The sequence below is a fragment of the Diorhabda sublineata genome, chromosome 1, assembly GCF_026230105.1.
Source record: "Diorhabda sublineata isolate icDioSubl1.1 chromosome 1, icDioSubl1.1, whole genome shotgun sequence".
Classification (NCBI taxonomy): domain Eukaryota; kingdom Metazoa; phylum Arthropoda; class Insecta; order Coleoptera; family Chrysomelidae; genus Diorhabda; species Diorhabda sublineata.
The window spans coordinates 35,911,113-35,937,774 of NC_079474.1; the positions used below are offsets into that span (position 1 = coordinate 35,911,113).

The following is a 26,662-nucleotide window of genomic DNA, read 5'->3' on the forward strand; positions in this document are numbered from 1 at the left end:
TCCAAAAGAGGCTTTTATCATTTCTGTTCAAATATAAAATACTTACTATCCATCAATTTGGGTTTTTAAGTAACAAATGAACAAATGATACTATTTTCTCCCACCTAAATAATATCTACTTTGGTCTAAACAGCCATCTCTCCACTGCAACAACTTTGTGATATTTCTAAGGCTCTCGATTCATAAAATTTTAATCAACAAATTGCAGTTTCAGGGTAAAGTTATACCTTACCGTCTTGTAAAGGTTGATACAACGATGTCTTCTTGCAAGCCAATAGAATGTGGCTCAGTACTAGGCCCTATTTTGTTTCTTTTGTTTATAGACGATATCGCCTATCTAGAAATCAGTGGTAAAATATGTCTATTTGCAGACGTTTCTCTTGTAGCAGCCCTGATCTAACGGCACTTCATAGCACTATATCTAGTGACCTAGAATGACCTAGAGAACATATAAAAAATAGCTGAAGTCTAGTAAGAGATTACACAAAAAGAGATCCACTACAAAAGAATTCCTAGAGTGCAACGCAGAGTTACTCTTTGAGTATGCAGTGCATACCATTTTGTATCAGAACCAGCAGTATTAGCGATTGCGAGAACTACACTAATAGAATCTGCTAGCTCTCGAGATCAGTAGAATGTACAAGAAAATACGGAAAAGGCTGATAAAATCATCGACAAAGCCAAAATCGCGAACGAAAAATGTGTCGTAATCATGGATCAGTAGCAAGAAAGGTATGATACGGATCAACGAGGCAGAGATAGAAGTCACGGGTGACTTATCTGAACTTTAGAGCCTTCCGGTTTAAACGAGAAAAAATAGAGAGCCTCACGAGATAATTTAGTACAATGATCAAATCACGTGAAGTAACAGCTGATGAATAACAGAAAACTTAACTTGAGCATTTGATAGCCATTCTTTGAAATGTTAATGCCGGTCCAGTACGGAAACGTTAAAAGGTTTAGCTTAAATAGAAAGGATTTAGCAGGTCGTACAAGTGTAGAACAGCTCCACACACTGGTCGGTTTCGTGTGGCCACTGATGGTGCCTAAGTGCATTTCCCTCCTCTTTGGATATAAAAAAATTACATTTCAAAAAGATTAGAAAAAGATACCGTACGATATACAATGCAGTTTTGCAATCGAATTGTTATGTTCGTTACACTGATCGGGGTGCTGTACGTACGTACGTGCCCTGAAGTTTTTTCTTAAAAAATATCCTTTTCTCGCACACCTTCAGGATCTATAAAGATACATTCATGAAAATCGTTTCAAGCAATGATGATGCCAGTTACATTTAGAAAAATCCGGACGATTTTAAAAATTAAAGCGCAAAAAGACTGTTTTTATTTTTGTGAATAAAGTTTTTGGAAAAAGTTTTGTCGAAACAAAAATATAGTGTATAGTGTAGTCAGTACAATTCGTGCGGTCCTGTATTTTTACGTATTTTTACGCCACTTCTTAAGGTCAGCACAGGTCGGATATGAAAATGCCAGCGCCAGGGTTCTTCCGAACGAAAAAAATGGCTGAAAAACCTCATAACGGGCGCGCGCGATACCTTTTGTAACGTGCGGTTTAAGCCTCAAATAAGAGCGGTGTAATAGTGCAAGAAGTTTTGTAGGCCGGAAAACCCTCGTAAGAAGTATCGAAAGTGCCGGAAAACTCATCTGAAAAACCTCATAACGTGCGCGCGCAAAACTTTTTTATTAGGTTTTTTGATCTCAACTAAGAGCGGTGTGATAGCGCAAGAAATTTTGTAGGCCGGAAAACCCCCGAAAAAAATTGATCCCCCCAGTACTTTTTGACATACTTGAAATTTCGCTTCTGTGAACTAATCACTATAATCAAATATACGGTATCAAACAAACTGATGTTGATGTTTTCCACCTGATTACAACCATAGTTTGCCACTTTGTTAATTGACATACCTATATCATGTTGATATTATGTGAAGCTTGTCTTAAAAACATATGGTAATAAAGTGTTGTATAAACAATAATCAATTTTCTCCTAATGGAAACGTCGATTTCAATCTGTAAAACAGTATACTTATCATCTGATATTTTGTTCGCGGTTCGACATTTGTAATTTTCCGTTTAGGATTTTAATGAACCTGTTCAGAATGTCCGAAACCAATAACACAGATGTAGATGATGTAAGTAGAATTCAACCCTGTTACTTTGTTGTTGTTTTTCTGTTTATACAGAATTTATCAATCAAATTTTAACCAAATTTCAATCAATTTTTATAACAATATATAATAAAAAAGATTAATCATCTGTGATGAATTATTTCAAATAATTATTGGCATTGTAGTCATTTTATAATATTATTTGTAATTCTATTAATTTCGTTCTACTAACTTCATAACGTTTTTTGTATAATAAATCATTTAGTGAGCATTTTGTCATTCGAAGTTTCATATGTAAAATAGCTCGATAGCTCAATGGTTCAAGAATGCAACTAACCTCTTTAGGGGTGTGATTAAAAAAAGGAAACTTTTCTTAAAAAAGTTGTAGATTTTCACTCTAAAAGTAGAAAAAGATTTTTTAAAATCACGCCTTATTCAAAATTCACAGAAAAATAAAAATTCTTGCTTCGTGAACAACGGCTTTTATCTCAGATTTCCATCAAGACACATCGATTTGCATGAAATTTTAACAATAGGTAATAAATACCTCAATAAACAAAGTCTACCCCATGCCGATATGTGCTTTTACTCTGAAGGTGAATACCACCTCAACTAGGGGGTAGTAATTTTTTATTGAAACTAACCATAGAAATCGATAGAAAAAAAGCATTCTAAGCACAAAGTTTTTTCGAAAGATCAATACTTTTTGAGTTATTCGTGATTTAAATTTTGAATATTTGTTACAAAAAATCGATTTTTCAAAATAACTCAAAAACTATAAGGAGATTAAATGTATCTTTTGAAAAAAATCTAAAGAATTTTTTATGGTTATAGACTTAATACGAGTATTGCTTTATTAAATATGATTAAGCGGAAAGCGGGCAATTTTACGAAAAAATGTATTACATATTTTTTAAAGAAAGTTAAAAAACCATCCAAGAGACTTTATCAGCCTTTGTAAAACATAAAAGAAGGAAGTAAGTAAATTACGAAAATAAGATAAAATCCCTTCATTCCATGGAAACAAAACCTCATTTCTACCCTTTAAATTGCTATCCTAATTAAAATGAACTATTATAAAATTATAAATCACTTTAATTGAATACAAATAATAGGATCAAAAAGTTTGAATAATTTAGAGAGCTTGATTTCGAAAAAAATTTTGGTTACAATGAAGGAAGCATTTTTAAACTTTTTAAAAAAATTTTCTTCTATTGAAAATAACTTAAAAATATGAAAGATACGTTAAAACTGCTAGAAAACAAAAAACTCAGTTTTATCAATTAAAATTTTGTTTATTTTCAATTTTTTTTTTCAACCTCAGAATTAACTAAGATATAACCTTTGAAAGGTCACAGCAGCATGTGGTTAGTACTGTTTTGGAGCCTTTTGAACGTTTCCCCTTTTTAAAATAAGGGTTAGCCTAATAGATTATAAATTTTCATATAAAATAGTTTTTTGTTGACTTCCTAGTTCAAAAATTAAGACCTAAGACCTAAAACAAACTGAAACATTTTTTTTTCAATTTCGGAGCAGATTCATTTTGGAGTAGAACTAAGACTTACATTATAATCATATGAAACATCATGCGATTTTTATTTTAATCCTACAATTGTTTTTTCAACTTTCTTCTATTTATTTTATTGAATTTTGACAAAGGGTAGTTTTGACCCCCTACAATAATTTGCACATATTGGCGTGGAATAGATATTGAAGTTAAGGGTAATTAGAACTTAATTCCCAAATTTCACGCAAATGCATGGATGGAAATCTGAGGAGGTACCATATTTTTACCATTGTTCACTGGACTAATAATTTTAGAATTTTCTTCAACCTTAAATGTTTGAGTCGTTCAAAAATTAAACTTTAATGTTTTGGAATAATTATTGTTTGTTATATTTATTGAATGAACCATATTCAGACTTAATAATCGTTAATAATTTTTTAACAAATTATACTTTTTCTGATTTCTTAACCTTTTGGTTAAAATAATAATATGAAATTTCATTCTAAAAACTGCATTGTTGTAACCAAAGTTGACTTCTACATTAGTAATAAAAGTGAGGATTTTCAGAAATCGTTGTTTTATGTAGAAGCCGATAACATATATAATATAATAATATAACATTTAGATGCATTAATAAAATATAAAGCTACTCTTCGGGTCTCTTTCAATTGAAGGTTTTGGTACTTAACATCAAATATTTCTAGTTGACACCCTGAAAATTGTAGACATTTCGCTTGGAACAATTTTTCCCATTATTTATTTTAATGAAACTAAGATAATTAAAAACAAGTTCTAAATATCCTTAAATGGATCTGTATGCTATGACTAACGTCAGTTGAATTTGATGTAAAAATTAAAAAACTTGGTTTACTGTTGTAATATTAAAATTTCACTGACATCAAATACAGTTACCAATAATACATCAAATTATACAAAGATATTTAAAAAAATGTTTTATTAAAAGATCAATACATAACACTAACATTATAACATGATCTACTGTAACCCTAAAATACTACGGTACGTAAAAATTATGTATTTCTTCAATAATTCGTCTATAGCAACCCCGCCCTTTTATTTATCGATTGAGGCAGTACGAGGTCAGCGGGATCGGCTAGTTCATAAATAATTACAGCCAAGAAATATTATAAATTCCTGTTTTTGGCGTGGACCTTCGGACGTTTTAAAGTCTCGCTAAACAACGCAGTTGTTCACATCTGAAAAGGGTAAGCTGAGGCGACACGTAAAGAATTTGTGGTCCACTTATGCCTAGCAAAAAAAGATGCTGGCTAGGGCACCATCCGACTCGAAAGCGGTTAAGTTAAACAAATAGCAGCACTGTAAGCCAAGATTACTCTCTAAAGTCACGGGTCAGTTGACTGACGCCAATTGAGTCTGAGAAGCATGTCTTTTCTTCACAGCCACGTATGTATTTAGTGGTAGATTTCGTATTAATTTTTTTTTATTAATGTTATCATTTTTTACGTAATTGAAGAAGTAATGGAAGATTCTGCTTCTAATTAAAATCTTCATTAAAACTCTTTCGAATTTGAATTTTAGTTTTTCATATACGTTTTGAAAATTCACTTTTTGTGTTTCGTTCACAAATTCCTAGTAATTTATTTCTAAAACCTACCATGTAAGTTTCTTAATTGGGCAATTAAATTTCTTAATATTAAAAATCACGTATATATAGGGGGGCATAAGAATTTTAGAAGGACTTGGTTGAGGTATAGCACAAAAAAGATTGGGAAACACTAGTGGTTTTAATTCATTTAGTAGCTGAATTAAGTCAAGACTATGTAGTACACACATAATCCGTTAATCATTCAACCGACAAAGAATCAATAAATTTGGAACTTATCATACACCAAGTACGCACATTCCTTGATAAGTTGGTGATATTGCTTCGCTTAAAGAGTATGTGGTATGAAATATATATATACACTGTTCAAATGGACGATTATGTGCACTAAAAAAATCACGTAGTCGTCTATAATTTGCGTGAATAGATAACTAAGTTTCAAAATAAATAACGTTGATCAAGGGGCAATCCATTTAGGATAATTAGCCAGGGTACACTGATCATAAGTGTTAAAAAGTTAGCGCAGTATATCAGTTCACCCTGTCGTAAGATCTATTGGGCTCTAGAAAACAACCACTAACAGGCATTTGGCATGTTCTTCGCCGAAATTTATTTTCTGAACGTACCGTGCTGATTCCACAATCATATTTCTCTTCTCTACCGTCATTTGCTACTACTAGGATTTAATTATATATAGAAGTAATCCTTATTGTCTAAGATAAAGATTACAGCATCTTCTTAACCATACTTTTATATGCTTTATATGTTGTATCTCTACCCTACCTTTTTCATTTCTTTAATAATTATATAAATTCCTATACTGAATAAATGTGGACTTGGCTTGTCTTCTTGGTATATTTCAGCTATAAGTAAGGCTATAAGCATCTTCCAACCTTTGCTGTTATTCTATATAACTGTCAATACCACAACAAACTTCTCTATAAACTTTTTTAAAGTTGTATCTTATAATTTGAATATTTTCAGATTGATGTTTCACAGATACCATTTATCAATACTATCTGGATATGCAAAGATTGTATAGAAATAATTTTGAAGACATCTGCTGTATTACCAGTTGTAATTTTTGGTATATTTGGAAACGTTATGGTTATATACATCTTATGTAAAAATATAAAACTACGTACAGCTACTAATCTTCTAATAGGAAATATGGCAGTAGCGGATTTACTATCACTAGCTATCCATCCTTGGGTGGTACTGACATACGATTTCTTTCAAAATTACCAGTTAGGAGTCGTAGGCTGTAAAGGTGAAGGACCAATAGAATGTAAGTTACAAAAGAGTTGTGGTACATATAACGACAATATGCTAAATTAAACGACTTCTAAAACTGTAATGATTCACTTGCTTGTAGTGTTTGTATTTATATACGTGTAGATAGAACATTCTAGTGCCTTTCCGAGCCGATCATAAATTCCTCTGTCAAAATTGCGATCCCTGGATTTTTCCAGTCTAAATAGCACAGGATCATAGGGACTGTTCACATGTTTCATTTTGCTTGGAGAGTTCAACTTATAAATAGGGGATATATAGGGCGTTTTAACAAGAATCAACTAATTTTATAGGTTTATATTTTTAAAACTAATGATCATATGGACATAGTGTTACTATTACATAAAAGAGCAACTATTAAAGTTTTTATATACCATTTATAGGTGCTTAATATGCCTATTTGATACTCAAATTAATATCTCCAGTGATAGATTCTATGACTGCTCTGATACGATTCTTCAGTTCAAACTATGTTGTTGGTAGAGAAGGGATATGAACAGTGTCTTTTACAAACCCCCACAAAAATATTAGATAGAGTGAAATCCGGTGACCTTAGAAGCCACTGATGTAACGCAGAGTCGTTAGATCCAGTATGGACGATCAATCTCTGAGGATGTATATCAGTAATAAACTGTGTAGCGCTCGTTGCAGTTGAGCATTTCACACTAGAAGCGCCCATAATTCCTTATGGCAAAACAGAAGATCGTTATATTGTCGACAATCATACATTCGCTGGTTAAGTTGTGATTGTGTTTTTGTGATTACATATTCTACTATATTTGCTGATAAATTAAGTTGTTTTTGTTGTAAATAATGTCAATAAAGCGTAAACGTGTAGCTTTATCAATTACATAAAAACTTAAAATATTGGAGAGCTAAATCGTGATATAAGTGAGGCTAGTTTAGCGCGGCAGTACGATGTAGACACTTCTACGATTTCTGACATTAAAAAGCAAACTATCAAAGACTATGTTGCCAAACAGTGAAGACTATAAAAAGAAAGACAATGAAATCAGCAGAAAATCTGGAGCTGCACTTGGTTTATGCAAATTAGGAGTCATAGCAACCCATTAACAGACCGATCATTTATGAAAAAACATTGCATATATACAAATTATGACTGGTGATCCTAATTTCAAAGCTACAGCTGACTGGCTTCAGCACTTTAAATCCAGGAACGGGATAAGGGAACTAGACATACAAGGTGAGAGACTGATGTAGTATGTGACGAAAATTCTAAGAAAACACTTGAAGAATTTCGCAAAGCTGGTGGTTTTGAACCCAAGAATATTTACAATGCGAACGAAACAGATCTCAGCTGGAAAAAGCTGCCAACCAAGTCCCTTGTTTCCAAAAGGCCTGTGTATAAAGCCAGCATTACGGCCACAGTTTGCGCAGCCTAGATATTTTAAGGGCATAAGCAAGTTCCCTGTTGTATACAAAAATCAAAAAAATTCCTGCATGGAAACAAAATTTTTTGGTGACTGGAATGAGAACGTTTTTATCCCACATGTGAAAAAACACCAACAAAAAACAGGTTCAAACGGTAAAGTGCTCTTACTCATAGATAATGCACTAACTCACCCATAAGACGTTGTTTAATGCTCACATGATGGCAAGTTCAATGTGTTGTTTTTTCCGCCAAATGTGACATCAGTCCTACAACCAATGGAATGTGGACCAGAATGGGATAAAAACGTTTGAACGTTTCTAAAGAAAGCAATTGCTTCAAATACTGCTTCTAGATGTGGAGAATGGTTAATAATCTGTGCTAAATAGTTACAAGAAATTGAATTTAAAAGACGCCGTCCATATAGCGGCGGATACTTGGGCCTCCGTAAAAGACACCACACTGGAAAAAGCATGGAATAAGCTGTATCCTAAACCTAGCAAGAAAATGCTGATCCTGATCCAGATGATCATCAAGAGCCACAATAAAGTGACGATGCAGATGAAATAAGAACAATCATCTCACAGTGTGGTGGGACATCTCCCTGCTGATATATGAAGTGATTTAAATCTGTTTCCAACTGAGGAAAAATATATTTTTCTAGCATATCGAAATATGTTATTCATTCAACAGTGTTCTCAGCAAAGAAAATGAACTATAAAACACTATGCGTAACACAAAATCTCCAACATCATTTTCCACACCTTTGATTATCATATCCATCGATAGTTGCTACCAAGAGATGTCTGCATTTTTAGGTATTTTAGAGATATGAGATGTGATGTAAAATATGGTGAATAAATTTTTATAATAGCAAGTTCTTACAAACTTACTATATTTTACTAAAAACTTTGTGTATCTGTCGCAAAACATAGAGCTTCATTAACACATAATGTTTATGGTTATGAAATAGTAATTTTGGAGACTGTTTACAAGTGGTATCAGGATTTGAAAATGGAGTTAGTTAAGAAAGGGAAACTTTCGACCTCAAAAAGAGATAAAATTTTCTATAATGCTCAAATTTATTCGTTGAGGTATGCAATTTTGTATTAAGGCTTTATAAATAATTTAAAATCTCAACTTTACGAAATGATTGTAAATGAGACGAAAAACTATCAAAATTATTCGTAGACATTCTATTGATAGCCGAAAGGATATCGTGTTTCAATTTGAGTAAAATTGATCCATCATTTTTCTATAGATTCGGATTTAATAATCAGTGAGTCCTAAAAAGGTCTGTCAACACAAATTTGCCATAAAGATCATCTTCATTGTTTTCCTCTGTTGGTAGCATCAAATTTCGTTCCAGAACGGCATTACAAAACTCCACAGGAGATAAAGCTTCTTAGAACGTAAAGGATCAGGGCTCATTCTCACGTGTTACTTCCACTACTGATTTTCTGTTGTCTTTCTTTTAGAAAATGTTGCTGCTTCTAAAATCTACAGTTTCTAACCCAGTAGTATCTATAATCATCATTATTTTTAAGATGATTTTAATTCTTTCACCGCATCTCCAAAATTTTGAATGATCCGATGTCATGTTTTGATGATTCTCTAATATCTTCACACCTCTTCTACCACTTTCTGCATAGGCTGGTTCGACCTAAACTAACCAAAATTGCATTCAACAGCTTCTTATTATATAGGCTTCATATTGATGCCGTCTTGATCCATAGCGTGGATTAAGCAAGAACGTGTATCTAAAAAATGTCATGGTATTGATGATGAAGTTCCAAAACAAAATCCATATTAATAAGGACCGGATATTCGATGTTTCCTATGGGGATGTCACAAAAAGGTCAACTACAGTTGTTATTTGTAAATATGATGGACACCCAATTTCATTGCTGAAACAAAGAAATATAAGTGGAGATAGAAACAGCAGATAATCTTACAGGATGTATTAATTAGACCAAACTACCTCCTAAGATTTTTTCCAATATACGAAAGAATTAATCAAACTATCAAAACTAGTTACATTCAAAAAGAATATAGGACATAATTGTTCTTTCAGTCGGTGTTATTATTAAATAAATAGGCTCTGAAACCTTGTAATCTTAGGTTGTCATATACTTTTATTTTATTGTAGGTTCTCTATTATTGGCTAGTGTTGTTAGTATGTCAGCAGTTACTTATGATCGTCTAACAGCAATCGTTTTACCAAAAGAAACAAGAATTACCAAAAAAAGAGCCAAAGCACTCATAGCTATTATGTGGATTATTGGTTTGGTATTATCTTTACCTATGGTATTCAACAGAAAATACAAGGTATATAAAAATTTTTCGACATATACTTACCTGATATGTGTTATCATCAAAGAAATATTTCTTACAAACATAATTAAAAGAATAAAATACATTTGTTACTAAGTGAAATTGGTTTAATAGTAAGTATATCGGAAAAAAACTTCTACAGAGTGAGTCGCCTATATTTATATGGACTCTAGTGGGCAAACGGTGATATTATTCAATTTTATTCATTTCTACCATGAAAAATTAAATCAACATTGAGTAGGCTGTTTATAATGAACACACTATTTACACAATCACTACACCAACACTCACAATTACACTGTCTGACGCGCGTTTCGATAACCAAGTTATCGTCTTCAGAGACTGAAGGTAAACTGTTGCAACGGCTCCAAAAATTCCTACTTAGGGTGATTATAAATTCAGAACGGTTAATTATAGGTATAGAGAACCCTTATGCACTGTGATGGAAAGCTGAGAGTGTCTTTTATTCAAAGTAATAAAATAAGTGAAATTGACTAAAGTGACCTTCAATATTTAAACACCCTATTATGAAATAATAGAACAACAACAATCGATAGTTTAAGGTATCTTAAACAACTGTTGTAAACTACACCTGTCTAAATTAAATGGATTCACCAGGATTAAACTTCTACGACAACTCCTCCTTTCCACAGAAATAGAATATTTAACGACCAGCAAAACTTAGGTACATGAAACCTTCAATGGTAGCATAATTTTCCATGTACCACTACCATTCATTAAATTTCAAAAAAAATACACTTCAACTAATTTCTCTTCCATAATGTCGAGCGAAGGTCGAAACGGGCGCATGTTCATATTTGATCGATGAGTGTGACAAGTTAAAACTTGAAAGTATCGTCTGATTTGTTCATTCTTCAGCTGAGAATAATTGCTTCGATGTTTACGATTGTAGTATAGTTCCAGTTAACCCTGTGAGACGCAAGAACGTGCTATGATTTATATGTTTGGGACCAAGGCATCTTTTAATGAAGTTCGTTTTTATTTCGATCTCGCAAATTCAGATTCAAATTAAAATGGGCATAATTTTAGGTCTTAAGTGTAATTGATGTTCATATGGCTACAAAAAAAAATGAAAAATGTAACCATTTGCTCATATAAATATAGATGACTCAACATTAACACAGTATAACTACTAATAAACGCATTTATAGATTAGGTTTGTTGTGTTTCAACAGTTGAAAGAATTTATTTTGATTAACATTTGTCGGTTATTAGAACGAAAAATATTTTTAAGGAACGTCAATGGTTGAACTTTTTAGAAAAGTATTGCTCAGAGAACCTCCTGGTAATTAATATTTATTGGTACGTAATAATTACAGTAATGGTATGGCTACCTATGACAATTCAACTTATCTGTTACATTTCGATCTTTGTAAAAGTAAGTAGAGTATTGATTGAATTAAAATTTTTCTATTGTACTTGACCATAATTTCACTGCAATATGAATTAAATTAGAGATAGGACACTTTGGTGTTTAATTTTGCCACAATTCCACTACGAGAACGCTCATAATCTAGCTGGCAAAGACTTCGTTCCAATTCATTTATAGTTAGTATTAGTTAACTAGTATATATAACTAGTTTTTGCTTGTATTGCATTTTTAACCTTTTTAGTTGTTAAGTTTATATTATCAATCTAGAATTTACTTCTCTAGAATTTATTTCGAATCTGAAGAGTTGTTTCTTAAATAAATAATTAATAATAACTCGGAAAAAGCTTTAGAAAAAAAATTACAGGAATATTAAGACATTGTACGTAAGCTATAAAGATAAAGATGAAGCTCGTTTTAAAGTCACAAACACTGTTGTCGTGTTTACTTAGATGAAACACTATTTTGTTCGAAAATTTATATTTGCTTGTATTTAATAATAGTCTTAATGTTTGATACAAATGTTACAAATTTTGTTGGATGTTTAATATATTTTTTAGTTAGACAAATATGAGAGAATTACCAAAAAGAAGTTAAGCGATCATCACATGAATTATAAGAAGAAAGCTGCTATTACAATGTTCATTGTAACTATTGTATTTATGATATGTAGATTACCATTCACAGGTTATATCATGTATAGACATCAACTTATCAAGGAAAAGAAAATTACAGCGTCTACTAATGATGTAAAATTTCAAGTAAGTTTTATTAAAAACAGATATACATATATAGACATTTCCTTAAGAATCTAAAATCACAAATAGTTTCTTACATAAAAAATTATATAGGTACAAAATGTAGAATATATAATTAAATGTGATATTAATAAGATTCATATCACAATTTCACAGTGATAATAGAGAGACATCTGTACAAAAGGTTGTACTTACAGACCAAGATGACAAAAATTCCTATTGGCTGAAATTATCGTAAAATGGATATCAAACAGATAACTAAAAATTATTCTTATTCCAAGAATTCGAATATATCGAAAATATCAAATCCAATCGCGCCACAAAATTGCCATTTCAAGGATTTGGTTTTCCTTAATTATTCAACTCAAATATATATGCCCTAGTTGTAGGGACTTTCTGAAAACGTCTATAGAGGCTACCATAAAGACATGATTTTTTTTAAAGATACCTCTAACAAATGAGTGTTATAATAATGGATTAAATTAGCTACCAATCCAAAATTGGTCAACTTGCAATAGCTTTAAATAAGAGGTAAATCACAAAATTATGCACAAAAAGTAACAACTGCAGATTGTGAACGTCACTACATAATTTGTCATGAATTAAACACTTCAAAACGAAATGTAACCATGACTTAACACCGTAAATGTATTACAAGAAATTCTGATTGTTTAATCCTAAGTAAGTTTTTATGTACTTAAAATTAAAATAATTATTACCTCAATCATCTCAAATTTTGGACTGGTTGTCGGTGTAATCATAAAAAACTGAAAATCCTAATTTTTGGAAAGTTTACGATACAAGCAGTTCAATGTAATTGCAAATTAACATTTTGATGTAGAAATCCTTCTGAGGAAAATAATTGGAGTTATAAATACATTCATTGTGAAAAACACAAAAAATACACCTTTATGTATCATATGCAATAAAACTATGTGAATAATCACATTTACGCAATATGAATCTTTTGTGGGTTACATAGTTTTGAAAATCCCCACTTTTTATCCGGAGCAACAAATGGTCCATTATGTACAATGTGTATTACCATATTCGGGGCGTATCTCAAATGTGATATTAATTTTGGTGTAATTAGAAAATACTGTGATGATGCTTCATTGCAGGTACTGTCTACAACCAATTCAAATATTCTTCGTTCATTATTAGCATCCATTCCTGCAAATAAATATCTATAAAAATAACACTGTTTAGTACCATTAGTTTTAGTTTTATTATACTACTACTATAACACTAATTTTCTATCTCTTACAAATTAGGGTTAATTGGGTATATTAACATCTTTGTGTCACACAGTACAGGACTAGAAGAATACCTATATAGAGAGATATATACCTCAAAGAGATTACTATTACAATAACCTGCTAATTTACTATCAAATATCATGATATTAGATTATAATAAAGATCGACAAAAAATCATGACAAATAAAAAAAATAGCCTTTAAATTATGATAGGTATGTATGCTATTTGAGAACAGCTTTAAACAGTGGTAAAAAGAAGTAAAAAGTTCAGCCATTAAATATCGAATGAATATAAAAAATTTGCGCCTGCTTTTTTACTGCACTTTAATCAACTCACACTATTTTTCTATTTGTATGGCAAAAATTTTGTAATAAGTATGTATTTAACAAACTTGCCCTTAACCAATCAACTTGAAATTTTGCATGCATTACTCCCGATGGTTACAGTTAATATTGCATATGGAGAAATTTCTTCATGATTTTATGGTGTAAAGTTGAAACATCTTAACCAATTGTGTAAGGTTTTCAGACAAATTGTGGACAAGACATGATCAAATTGATATTGTGCTTTCTGATCACATTCTAAAAGGTAAGATCTCTGATGGCCATTTTTATTGCAAGTTCAGAAGTGAGCAATAGAACAATATTTAAAATATTGATTACAAAATTTTACTAAGTAATACAATTACAAGACTAAAAAGTAAAAATGATATAAAAAAAATTTTCCAAAAACCACTCTTTAAAAAGGTCTAAAAGTACACTAAAAAGTAAAAAATAAGGACAGGGTGGGACAAGGTCGGTTCATATGACGTCAGAAGTTAGTAATAATAGAGTTGAAAAAAAACTGAGAAGTCATAGAAATTTTTTTCAAAAGTGATATATATATATATATATATATATATATATATATATATATATATACATGTCTGCATTTTATTTTAGTTAACAGTCAGCTCTTCCTTATAAAAATACCGTATTATGAACAAAAAAATTTAACATGTATTCAAGTAACAAGGAAAAGCAGACAAATGATAACTGAGGTTTATCGGCATATAGCAAAAGCAGTCACTTACCTTGATTAATTTCATCTACACATCTAAAGGGCACTGGTGTAAGTTCTTGTAATGCTAACATGTATGCAGCTGTGGCTACTGCCCTTTCTCCGCCACTCTGAATATTTGAGTTTAGTTCCTGCAGAGGCTCACCATTACGATAAGTAACTTTTATACTAATACCATATTGAGAAAAATCTTTATCATTTTCCCCCGTGCAAATACCGACTTCTCCTGCACATCCCATACGTTCAAATGCAGTAGCAAACTTCAAATTAATTTCAGATAATAGTTGTTTTAACGGACTCAACCATTCTACTTCCCACTTCCCCATCTTGGTAGTAATTTTATTCATATCAGCATTCAACTTTTGTAGATTTTCGCTAAATTCATCTATCTGTTTGAGTCTATCTTCATATTCCCTCATTTCTCCATCATCGGCTACATTTAAACATGCAATTCGAGATTGCAATTGTTCTTTTTGTACATTCAGTGCATCTATTTCACTTGTTAAACTTTCATACTTAGATCTAAATTCATCAAAACCATCATCAGCAGGGGTCAATCCATTAGAAAGTCCTTTTGCTTTAACTAGCAACGCTTTAGCTTCCTCCATTACATCATTATATACCTCTTTTATGCGGTTCAAATTTTCCTCAGATTCTCTACATTGCTGTTTTTTGTCATTGATTTCATTTTCCAAGTACGCTAACCTTTTACGAATCTAAAACAAAACATAAATTAAGTTCAAAAGACAATAAAATGAATACTAGGAAACAATGGGTTCTATAAGAGCAAGTTTGACGAAAGAACTACTAACAGTCTAACTGTCTCAATTGCATGTATTTGTTTAGGTACCTTATATTATTAAAAGCACTAAAAAGTACTAACACTAATTTCTCTCAATCAAAAGATATGCATATAGTTATGAAATATCTAGCAAAGGACTTTCATCTTGCATTAATTTTAACTTTAAGAATAGACAGAACAGTATGTTTTGAAAAAGTAAATCGGTATTCATAAAACTGACAGCATATACAAAACTACACATTTTGTATATACAGGGGGTTGTTTGTATGAAATTAAGATGGTTCTTTCCTATAACAAAATTTCTTCAGCCCACCTCTTTCTGAGATATCACCCTTAAAAGATGGTGACTAAAATTGGGTTTTTATTCATTTTTTTTTCTAAACGTGTACGGCAATTCATGACATGTAGGCACAATTTATAATATCAACAAGACTCCAGTTATCTTAATATTTTCATTTTGCTGAATAAGTACACGTCTGTTCATTGAAATAGCATACAAGTCTTGGGACAAATTTTTCCAATTTTTTAGCTGTGTAAATTTTCTTGACATTTGTTGCCATGCTCACCAAGATTAAGTCATCAAGTAAGTATTTACAAAAAATTTGCATTATATTAAACTGATTAAGCCTTTCAGTCCAGCCATCTTCCAATTTGGCAATAATGGCAACTTCAAGTGAACTCAAATGAATTATTGTGTTATCTGTCATTGACAATGACAGTGACATTATATAGCATCTTTGATTAACATAGACAAAATGTGAGTGTATGCTTTATCGGGAATGTATTTTGGCTATAGTTGGTTATTCCCAGCATTTATTATGAATCGTTTTACATTTTACATCTTTACTGTTTTTCTCTCAATTCCAAAAAATATTAATGAATAAAAAATATTTTTAAATAAAACAATGATTTTGAATTATAATTTTATTTCATAAAACTTAAATAAAAGTTTTGATATGAAATAAAGGAAGGGTTGCTAATTTCACCCCCTTATAATATAATAGATATAGTGAAAAAATAACCATAGTTAGCATTTTTCAATACTATTAAATTAAATTAAACACTCACCTCTCCAATTTTTCGGATATTCAACGCATTTTTCTTTTCCAACTCTAGCAGTTTGACAACTTCCTTCTGCATAGCAGAATATATCCCAGGTATGCTTTTCAAATATTTTTCACCTTTCCTTTGACTTTCAATCCTAACTTCGTCTGGACTTTTCTTAAGCTGTTGCATTTCTTTCAACTTCCTCTGCAGTGTTTCTACCCTAGTTGTTATAGTTTGTGCATTTTGTTTCTGTTGTTGAATTTCCTTCAATTTTGATCTGATCTCATTCAATTTCTCATTCAACTTTTCAAACTGTACATCATGAACCCGGATTTCAGAGTCAAAATTTGTTAAGCTTCTTTTTATTTGTTCTATTTGTCCCCTCAACTGATCCATTTTAACTATATCCATAGTTAGTGAAAAGCTACCATCCGAACTTACTTCATTTTGTCTAATGCTCTTTTGACCTGAATATTTAGAGACACTCACAATATACCTATATTTCTCACTAAAAAATTGTTTAATTTCTCCTGGCAGATCCTCATAGTATTTATCTGTTGTTTTATCGCCTAGAGGTATATTATGCAAATGATATGTTTTACAAAGATAATTCATTATAGGCTCGGGGGCTGTAAACAAACTATTCATGTAAGTGTAAAAGCCATATTTTCTTAAGCATTCAATAGCTATGGTAGGTTCAAAGGAATTATTCTCTTTATTACAAGAGTGCACCACATTTACACTTAACTGTTTACCCTCCCTTAAAGATTTGATCAATAAATTCATATCGTCTTTATGAGTACAAGTAAATGCTATTCTGTCTCTTAAAGGTATTACATTTTCTAAATATTTTGCATGTCGATTGTCAATAACATTCAGTTCTAGCATAATAGGTTCAAATATTTCTCCTTGAAACAAGTGTTTATTGTTTCTCAGCCAATTAACAGCTTGGTAAGCGTCTGGGTTCAATCTTTCAAGATACTGGAGGCGGTTTTGTTTAATATTTTCCAATTGTTTTGATTCATTTTCCAGAGCACGGATTCTCAATATGCTTTCTTGCTTATTTTGAAGTAATTCATCTTTTTTATCTTGGTATGTTTGTTGAAATTTTGATAGTTTCGTCATTTCATTGGTAAGAATTTGTTTGGTTTTTTCACCTATAATGGAAAATTAATAAAGTGTAAGAAACGATAAAAAGCCAATTTCACGCATTATTGATAATAATGCAGATAAATTACTTTTTTTTCAATGACTGTCAAGATTAAATAGCGTAAATTTAGAAATGATCTTCTGTATTTCAAAAATGTAACTACCATGATACAATTATCAAAAAAATGTACAAGTATGCTAAAATAATTGAGAATATTGATAACAATTGAATAAGAGCTTGTCTTGTCCATTATAAATTCTGATAAGGTGAGGTGAGATGTATTTAGAGTTACTCATTATAAAATGAAACATTCCTACACATTCGAAAATTATAAAAATCAAAACAGGAGTGCCACAAGAAGGCCCACTTCTATTTTACACTAATCACATTCCTAATCAGAGTCCTACTCTCAAGTTACATTTTGATATAATCCTATATAAACTTCACTAAGATGATGTATCACAAACCAATGAAGTTCCATATCAACAATAGAAGAAAATAATTCAGAATAAAAGTAGGAAAACAGCATTATACAAGTAAATTTGGAAACAAATATATTTATTTTGGAAACTTCTTATAATCACTTATGAAGTTGTACTAAAATAATTAACATCCAGATATCTCAATACTTTTGAAATCTTTTAAGTATAATGATCAATATCCCTTGGTGTATTTAAAATTGTTAATTCCATTAGAGCTTTTGACATTTTTAGCTAGACAATCTCCAAAAGCACTCAGACCATGTGAATATTGAGGCTAACCAATGAATGAAGAAAAGTTCAAAAGGATAATCCTCTACTGACCAGTTTGTAGTAACAGATAATTCCGAAAAAATAAACAAAAAAGCGATTTAAATAAACAAAATTTTTGATTTTCATGAATATAAGACTGTATTCAACTTACTTTCACTGCTTTTAGCACATGTCTCTTTTTGAAGAGTTTTCATGTCTTCTAATTTATTCACAGCAGTCTGAATCTCTTCATCCCACTGTTCAATTTCAGCCAATTTTCTTTCCATGTCATCATTCAGTGTTTTTATTGATTCATTAACAGATTCAATTTTTTCTAAATTTGCATTTATAAACAACTCTGAATTTTTTATTGCCTGTGCAATTTTATTATTATTTTGCTGTACTTCTGTAATCATTTTCTTTTTATCTGACATTTCTTTTTCAACAGGTTGCATGTCATTTTTATATTTGTCATATATTTCTTGTGCTTGTTTTTTGTCTTTTTTTATTTCTGTTAATCGATTTCTTGAACCTTCGTACATGGTCCATGCAATTTTCCTTTCAATGTGTTCAATTTCTTCAGTATACTTTTTCTTTTTATTGAAACTTTCAACTCTCCCTTCTAATCTGTATAAATAATATTTTGAAAACTTATTCTAAAGTACATTAAAATGTGCATTTTCACAATTACATACCTAGAGTTTAAATCCTGACAGTCCTGCAATTTCTTTTGATTATTATCAATTGACTCCTGCAATTGTTTGTGTCGATCTCTACTTTTTATTAAAATGTCTTGTTTCTCAATCAAATCAAATCTACAAAGAGCCAGTTGTGTCTCTCTTAAAAGTTCACATTTGTTCATTTTGGCAAAATCTTGTACGCGGTCTTGTGGCAAAAACTGACAAAGGTTGTTAACTTGAACATTGAATTCTTTAATACATTGTAAAACAACATCCAACTTAACAGTTTTACCATTGATTTTCCAAGTTGATCTATCTCTAATATCAAATTCTCTGGTCACCTAAAAAACATTGCCAAATAAAATATTCTCCTTTGAAAATAAATTGTTATAAAACAACGTTTCGCCAAGATTTTTTTGTGTTTCATTTAAAAAGAAACTTATCACATAAAGAAAAACCATGAAATTTTAAGTAAAAATTTGCCCTACAGGTGAGTAACAATGTTGAAAGTTCTGGTAATACTTTATACTACTTATATACCAACACATATAATGATAACCATTCATCATAGCCTCTGATATCGATAAGAAGGTCCTCAAGCAGATTGTCAACTGTTAATACAGATGTAGTGTAAAGTGTGTATATATAGTGCCAATTAAAAAATGGTATAATCAAATAAACACATACACAAATGTAACCTTCAGCATTTCAACTTATAATCTATATTATAGTTGTTTTTCATAATAAAATATAACAATTCCTAAAAGTTTTTCAAAATACTTAAAAACATTAAACAAAGGCTCAAACTGAGGAGTTTTTCAACTTCAAATAAAGTGACTAGTGATTAAAATATTAATTAAAATTGTAGGGTATAGGGTTTTAATGCAAATGAAGAAAATTTTCTTATAAAAGATCCAATGTATAAATAAAAGCACCCAACTAAAAATGATTTGGCAACTTGTTCTATGAAGTGAAGCTTAAAAAGTTGGCGTGTCCCAACAGTAAATAAATAAAAATAACAACATAAATATAATCATGAAATGAAAAGTTATAATGTAGTTGATATACATTTGGAAGCTGAAAGCAACTATAGTAAATTACTGAAAATAAATAGTGAAAGTTTATTGATTTTTATGGCTCGTCACATTAATTTTGTACAAAACATTTTCATTTTCTCCAGTGCTTTTTAACATATAAGGGGCAGGTTTGATCACATAATCACTCTGACTAAAGGCCAATTTGTTCTCAGTTTTACAACTTTTGATTATCTCTTATTTGTTGTTTGTCGCTAGACAATAACTGAAGTGTTTTAGCTGTACTTGTCTTGGGTGAAATGTTGAATTTGCTTAAATCATCAAAATACCGTCCAATATGACGTAGGTTATTTCAAAGAAAAATTAGTATATAGTTTACATTCACCTTTATAAATTTATTATCTTCATTGTCTTGAAGTGAGATGTTAATAACAGCAACTTCACAATTGTGTTTTACATATTCTGATATTTTATGACCTCTACCAACAACTTTTGGATTTCCTCCTAGACCTAAAATAATAGCAGCAACCATAGTTGATTTTCCTGTGCCATTAGGTCCTATTATCATATTTAATTTTGGTCCAGGATATAACTCAACATGAGAATAAGTAACGAAGTTTCTAACTTCTATTTTCCTTATTGATCCAGGTTGATACATAACGCAGAAATTTTATGTCATATTAAAATATGTCTTATCAAAATGACTGCATTGATAATTATCACTGGAATCTTCACGTTAAATTTAAATAAATATTTTACTTACAAAAGGTTATTAACGCAAATTTGACATTTTCATAACCGCCAAATACAAAATCTAAACATTTTTAAGAACTATCTAATAATAATACTGGTTGCAGAGTCATTTTATGACGTCATCATTTACATTATTGGAAATTGATTAATATTAGTGTTTCTATTGATCTTTTCGAAAACTATCATCTGAGATCAGGTAAATCACCTATCAATTGATTGCAGAACCTAATCTAGAATGATATTTTCAAAACCCTAACTACAAACAACTTTCATTGCTTTAGTTTTATGTTTCAATTTTTCCCTGATACTTCACGTTTATTTCTCATTTTTCTGTCTTTATAGACCTTTATTCAGTTGGGTAATAAATTTTAGTCGCTTAATAGTTGGTATTGAACAGTTACTAGCAATCTAATTACTCGAATTTTATAATATAATATAATAATAAAGTAGTTTTATATTGAACGAAAAGTACAAGAACAATATGCCTATCAATTTCGCTGCTCATAGATAATCATAAGAAATAATCTTCGGAAACTATGCCCTGATCATATGTGTAATACTTCTATGGGTGCATTCTATACAATCTTTGTGGTCGCGGCGAAAACGTCACTCAAGACGTCATAACGACCTTTGTCAAGAAGTGGGTCGAAGCGAGCGTTAATATAATTTACGAAATTTTCAAAAGTCAAGCAAAGGAGATTGTAACCATGAGAATCTATCTTATTGACGCACCACCAAATATTTTACTATCGATATTTTGATTAGATTAAATTTAAATCAGTTTAACATTCCACTAAAAAATTCAATAACATAAAAATTATAACATAACCGCTTTCGCTTTATTTTATCTGTTTAGTTATTCCTTGATATTTATCTCAATGCTCAAAAGTGAAACGAGAGAGATCGTGATTGTGAACGTGATTGTCGTGAGTACTTAGTGGAATGCACCCTTTATAGAAAGTTTAAACGGGAAAGAATGTCCCACTATTAAGGTGCCGACAATATACTATATATATATAACCGAGCTGGATAGGTACTATCCATACAGAATATGTGAATATAGTGAGAATAAATAGTTTTTAAAGTTCACAAAAATGAAGGAAACTTGTATACTAGGATATAAAAGATCGGATGTAACCATATAATAATACTGCTACATCCTGATTACTTCGATCAATTTCAGAACAACAGTGAATAGGATCCGGATTACTTTACGAACATTCAGATCATGATCGGGTTAAGCCGATTATATTTTCTGGCAAGCTTATATCTAAAGTCGAGCTCGGGGAATACCTACTTTGAAAAATAAACTGCTTTCCATTTAAAAACTATCGTTGAGGTTTTCCTAATGAAATAAATACCATGCAACTGACAAACAATATATTCCTCAACGTATCGTAATAATTCGGACTAACTTGTTCCAAGATATAGGAAATTATTTTTCGTTAAGGACATTTTTATACATTATCATATATCTTATTATGAAAAAATAAATTAATAAACGTAAAAATAAGTATCACATTTGCTAAAGTTACTTGAAATTTATTTAAATAAATTATGAGAAACTACTGAAAACAGTTATACTAATTATTTGAAGAGATTTCTTTAAATTTAGTATATTTTGTGAATATTCATATGTCCTCTTTTTGCTGCCAATAAAAATCAGGTTGCTTTAAATTAAAAACAAACATTTGTTGAAAGAGTTTTTCCATGTAATTATACTGAAATTAAACAATTTACAATTTTTTAGTTGAATCAACCGTACTATATATTATGGTGCATTTCAAAATATTTAATTTTCATCAATTCAGCTGTCAATCCAGTAATTTATGGAGTAACAAACGAAAGATTTCTAAAAGAGTTTAAATCGACCAAGATAGCTCAATGGATGTGTGCATCATGTATGAAACAATCGGCAGCTAAATCAACTCATAAAAAGAAATCAGGCCGATCAGAACAGAATATTAATCAGAAAATATTTCTTATTTTTAAAAGAAAACATAATCCACATCTCGCAGAAGATCCAGAACCCGTACTTTCTACTAAAAAAACCATAAACACTCATCTTTAAATAGTCAATTATGCATAATATTTAATAAATAATTTTATAAGTCAATGTTGATATTGTTTTAATTCTATACAATAATTATTAAGATCGCCAAAAACAGCTCATTTTGGAAATCTACGCTCTGTGATAATTATGTATTAAAAAACATTGTTTTGAGGAATTCTTTCAAATCATAAAGTTTTTGAGGAAGCACACAAATTAGCTTTGCTCACATAATGGTACGTTGTTTAATATGTTTATTACAATTTTCAAAGTTGAAAAAACTATTTATACATTATTGGCGTTGGCATAAGAAGAATAAAATTATCCATAAATTGTTAGAAGCAAGTGCATGCAGTTTAATAAAATTTCATCAAACGACCAAACGACTGGTAAAAAGTGATCTTAAAAAATGTTGTAAAAAATATAATACATTTAATATTAAAGATTTACCAACAGAATCTTTAGTACTCAGTGAAAATATTAGAATATTTTGTGGACAAGACGAAATAATCCGAATTGGTGATAATAAACATAGTGTTAAACTATCTTTTGAAGATGATCAAAATGAAAGTAAAGAAATATGCTGCCTTGCCATTAAGGATTTGGAAAGGTAAGTTTTTATATATATTAAATTATTATATAAATTTTTAAACACTGTACTTTTAATTTAATATTTACGAAATTTTGGATTGAAATATATTAATTTTTTCTAGTGAGTTAAAAAAGTGTTTTCAGTATGATGTTCAAAAACGAAATTAGTCAAAATAAATATTTTTTAAGTAGACAAAGGCATTAGATGTCAAGACTAATTTATATTAATTGATGAAATTGATTATTCTGTTGAAAAATTTTTAATATTATTTATTTATTGATTCAAATTTATTGAAACAGAAGTTAATATTTAAGTTCAAGGCACTCAAATACAAGTTTATATCATTATTTATCCTACTTGAACTCATGTTCAATAAAATACTTATTTTTACACATTTTCTATTAGGAAAAACACTTATTGCTCCAAAAGTAATAGGTGATCAAACTAGTATGGAAGTCATGCTCCAGATAATAAAAAAATAACACTGCTTTTGTTATTCAGTATGGCAGCTATCTCAAATTCCCATAATAACAATTCGTCCCATCAAAATAAAACATTTAACTATACCACATAAAGAAGTAATAACATGAAGAATCATAAAACCACAAATTAAATTAGATTTAATCATAAAATCGGCAATGTTTTAGGATTAAAGCTATACCTACCCAATATTCTCGGCAGATTTTCTAACAATAAATGATGGATAATAAAAATCACTGCTTCTAACATTCACATTACATATTTTTATTCAGAAATTATCAGATCATCATAAAATAGGCAAGGATACATTTTCATTCCAAATTCAACTGCGTCAAAAGCAAATCGAAAAATGAAACGAATTATATAGGTTTTTGGGCAAAAGATCACAAATCTCATTATAAAGATTATTATAAGCTTATAATCATTTGTGAGTTGTGGATTTGCATATCAAACCCAATATACCAATTAGAAAACTAAAAGGCAACCAAATTCAGATCACTATCAATATAAAATAAGAAATTTATTTTTAACTGATTCTGAAAAAATTTCTCTTTATGTTGCCACAAAAAACAAATTTTGTGGGGGCTTATTGTATACTATGACCTAACAAAAAAAATTAATTTTACAGTATAGCAGAATCAAGTCATAAAAAACTGACTGTGAATAAAAATAAACTAAGGAAGAAGAAAATAATAAGAAAAAAGAAAATCGATAGTGAAGATATAGTAGTAAAAAAGGAACCTATTTTTGAAATTCATGACACAAAATTGAAAGAACAGGTATCTCCAGTGATCTTTGAAAATGGTAATGAAACATATGAAAAAAATGAATCAAGACTTGTCACATCTGATACTGAATCATGTTCAGAAACTAGTAAGAATTCCAAGATAGAAGATTCCAAATTGTTTTGTCCCAAATGCGGTAGTGGTTATAAAACTGAAAATGAGCTATCTGAACACTTGTATATCCATGAACCTTTTTGTCGACTATGTAATACTTGGTTCCCAGATGAATTCATTTTTAAGCAACATATGCAACTTCATAAAATAAGAATTTTTGCTTGCCATCTTTGTAGTGCAGAATTTGCATTTAAAGAAATGTTATTCAAACATTTCGACTGTCATGCAGAGGACAGATTGTTTGATGATATTTTAGATATGGAACAGGAATATAAAACATTTCCGTTTAGTTTTGTTAATAACAATTATAATACCAGCATAAACAGTATTTTGTGTTACCTGAAAGATAGGCCAAATTATTATTACTATAACTATAAATTCATGAAAACCATCTGTGATATTTGTTACAAAGAAGTATTAGTTCCTGAATACGAAGCTCATTTACAGATATTTCATAGTTATTAGTCTTGGATAAAGATATATGTATACTGAAATATACAAAAAAAATTGGGATTTTCTAATTTACATTCTCGAGATAATTAAAATGTTTTTTGATATTTTTATATATTTGACTTATTGATTATTTGTTGTTCGACTGATTTTTCCAATTTATCAGCATTTTCTCTTCTCATTTTTCTTTGGTTCTAATAATTATTTTCAGCATTTTCTTGATTCACCAACCCAGGTTCCTCACTTTGCAGATTTTAGCAGAATGTATTTGGTAACAGTTATTTAAACCTATTGTTTTCTATTTAGATTTATTTATTGTTTATTGACAATAAGAAACAGCACTATTTCTGCTGCAGGTTAAAATCGATCTTTTAGGCAATATGGATGTTGAATGAAATCTCTAATAATGAAAATTTCATTATGCCAATTAGTAGGAGCCTTAAAAATGAGAGGAGAGAATCCTTCAAATATTTTTTTTAATTTAAAAAAATAAAATTAATGTTCATTTGAAATGTATAAGTTAAGACTGGCAATATTTTAACTACGCTTTGAGTATCTTTATAGCACATTGATTACTTCAAATCGAAATCACTGCTCCTATAAACAGGGCATTTAAATTTCAGTTTTGAGATTAAGAATGTGAAAAATTACATTAATATATAAATAAAATATTATATCCCATAATATGGAGAAGAAATTAAAATAGTTTATATGGTGGTTTTCAAAGAACAAAATTTTAATTAGAAATTGTAGCCTATAATAGAGCAAAAGAAATTTCCAAGCACCACCAAAATAAATTCCTGTCCTATTGTTTATTATGATTTTATTTCAATTACATTAAAGATAAATGGTTACAGTATATTAGAGTTAAATAAATAAGAGAATCAAAATTATTATATGTTAGGATTCAATTCATATTAAAAAGTATTCTTTTTTTGGAAATCACTACTCTATTTATCACAAATTTTGATACTTCATACTTCAGAAATTTCCAAGTATTAATTTAATTGGGTTAAAAAGTAATTTGCATATATTTTTATTATGTTTTAGTAACAAAATGTTTATAAGAGCTGTGCTTTCACTTTCAATATTTATTTTTGTTAGAATAGTCAATATAAATTTTTGTTTAATATTTTTTTGATTGATATTAAGTTTTGATATTTTTTTATTTGTACTGACTAACAAGAAAACTGTTAAGACTTGAATGTTGATTTTTATAAGAATATATTTTTGAGTTACTTAATATTTCATTTGACTGATTCATATCCTTATAAACCCAATAAATGTATT

At 29.9% G+C, this 26,662-nt stretch overlaps 3 protein-coding genes across 4 annotated transcripts; 2 read left to right on the forward strand and 1 right to left on the reverse strand.

Moving 5' to 3' along the window:
* The first annotated feature begins 2,118 nt into the window (after positions 1 to 2,118).
* LOC130446573 (neuropeptide Y receptor type 2-like) lies at positions 2,119 to 23,017 on the forward strand. Its single transcript, XM_056782923.1, has 6 exons — positions 2,119 to 2,152; positions 6,205 to 6,508; positions 10,053 to 10,231; positions 11,493 to 11,636; positions 12,188 to 12,388; positions 22,652 to 23,017. The coding sequence occupies exons 1-6, from the start codon at positions 2,120 to 2,122 to the stop codon at positions 22,970 to 22,972; spliced, it is 1,182 nt and encodes a 393-aa protein (XP_056638901.1). The 5' UTR covers position 2,119; the 3' UTR covers positions 22,973 to 23,017.
* LOC130446548 (structural maintenance of chromosomes protein 5) lies at positions 12,367 to 20,957 on the reverse strand. Of its 2 annotated transcripts, none has more exons than XM_056782883.1 (6): positions 20,534 to 20,957; positions 19,130 to 19,455; positions 18,607 to 19,061; positions 16,575 to 17,710; positions 14,718 to 15,420; positions 12,367 to 13,558 (listed from the first exon to the last, which is right to left on the reverse strand). In XM_056782883.1, exons 1-6 carry the CDS (start codon positions 20,804 to 20,806, stop codon positions 13,335 to 13,337), a joined length of 3,117 nt encoding a protein of 1,038 aa, XP_056638861.1. In that variant the 5' UTR covers positions 20,807 to 20,957; the 3' UTR covers positions 12,367 to 13,334. The 2 variants fall into 2 exon arrangements, with proteins under 2 accessions (XP_056638861.1, XP_056638868.1); XM_056782890.1 differs by having other exon boundaries at positions 12,384 to 13,558; positions 20,912 to 20,949.
* LOC130446579 (zinc finger protein weckle-like) lies at positions 22,657 to 26,617 on the forward strand. The gene is made up of 2 exons (XM_056782936.1): positions 22,657 to 23,561; positions 24,652 to 26,617. The coding sequence occupies exons 1-2, from the start codon at positions 23,185 to 23,187 to the stop codon at positions 25,385 to 25,387; spliced, it is 1,113 nt and encodes a 370-aa protein (XP_056638914.1). The 5' UTR covers positions 22,657 to 23,184; the 3' UTR covers positions 25,388 to 26,617.
* Positions 26,618 to 26,662: the final 45 nt, after the last annotated feature.

Coding starts and splice junctions, on each gene's coding strand:
- LOC130446573 (XM_056782923.1), top strand. CDS start 2,120: ATGTCCGAAACCAATAACACAGATGTAGATGAT. Junction 2,153..6,204: donor ATAACACAGATGTAGATGAT/GTAAGTAGAATT, acceptor GAATATTTTCAG/ATTGATGTTTCACAGATACC. Junction 12,389..22,651: donor CTAATGATGTAAAATTTCAA/GTAAGTTTTATT, acceptor ACAATTTTTTAG/TTGAATCAACCGTACTATAT.
- LOC130446579 (XM_056782936.1), top strand. CDS start 23,185: ATGGTACGTTGTTTAATATGTTTATTACAATTTTCAAAGTTGAAAAAA. Junction 23,562..24,651: donor GCCATTAAGGATTTGGAAAG/GTAAGTTTTTAT, acceptor TTAATTTTACAG/TATAGCAGAATCAAGTCATA.
- LOC130446548 (XM_056782883.1), bottom strand. CDS start 20,806: ATGTATCAACCTGGATCAATAAGGAAAATAGAAGTTAGAAACTTCGTT. Junction 19,062..19,129: donor TGTCAGGATTTAAACTCTAG/GTATGTAATTGT, acceptor TTATTTATACAG/ATTAGAAGGGAGAGTTGAAA. Junction 13,559..14,717: donor TGTAGATGAAATTAATCAAG/GTAAGTGACTGC, acceptor ATTTATTTGCAG/GAATGGATGCTAATAATGAA.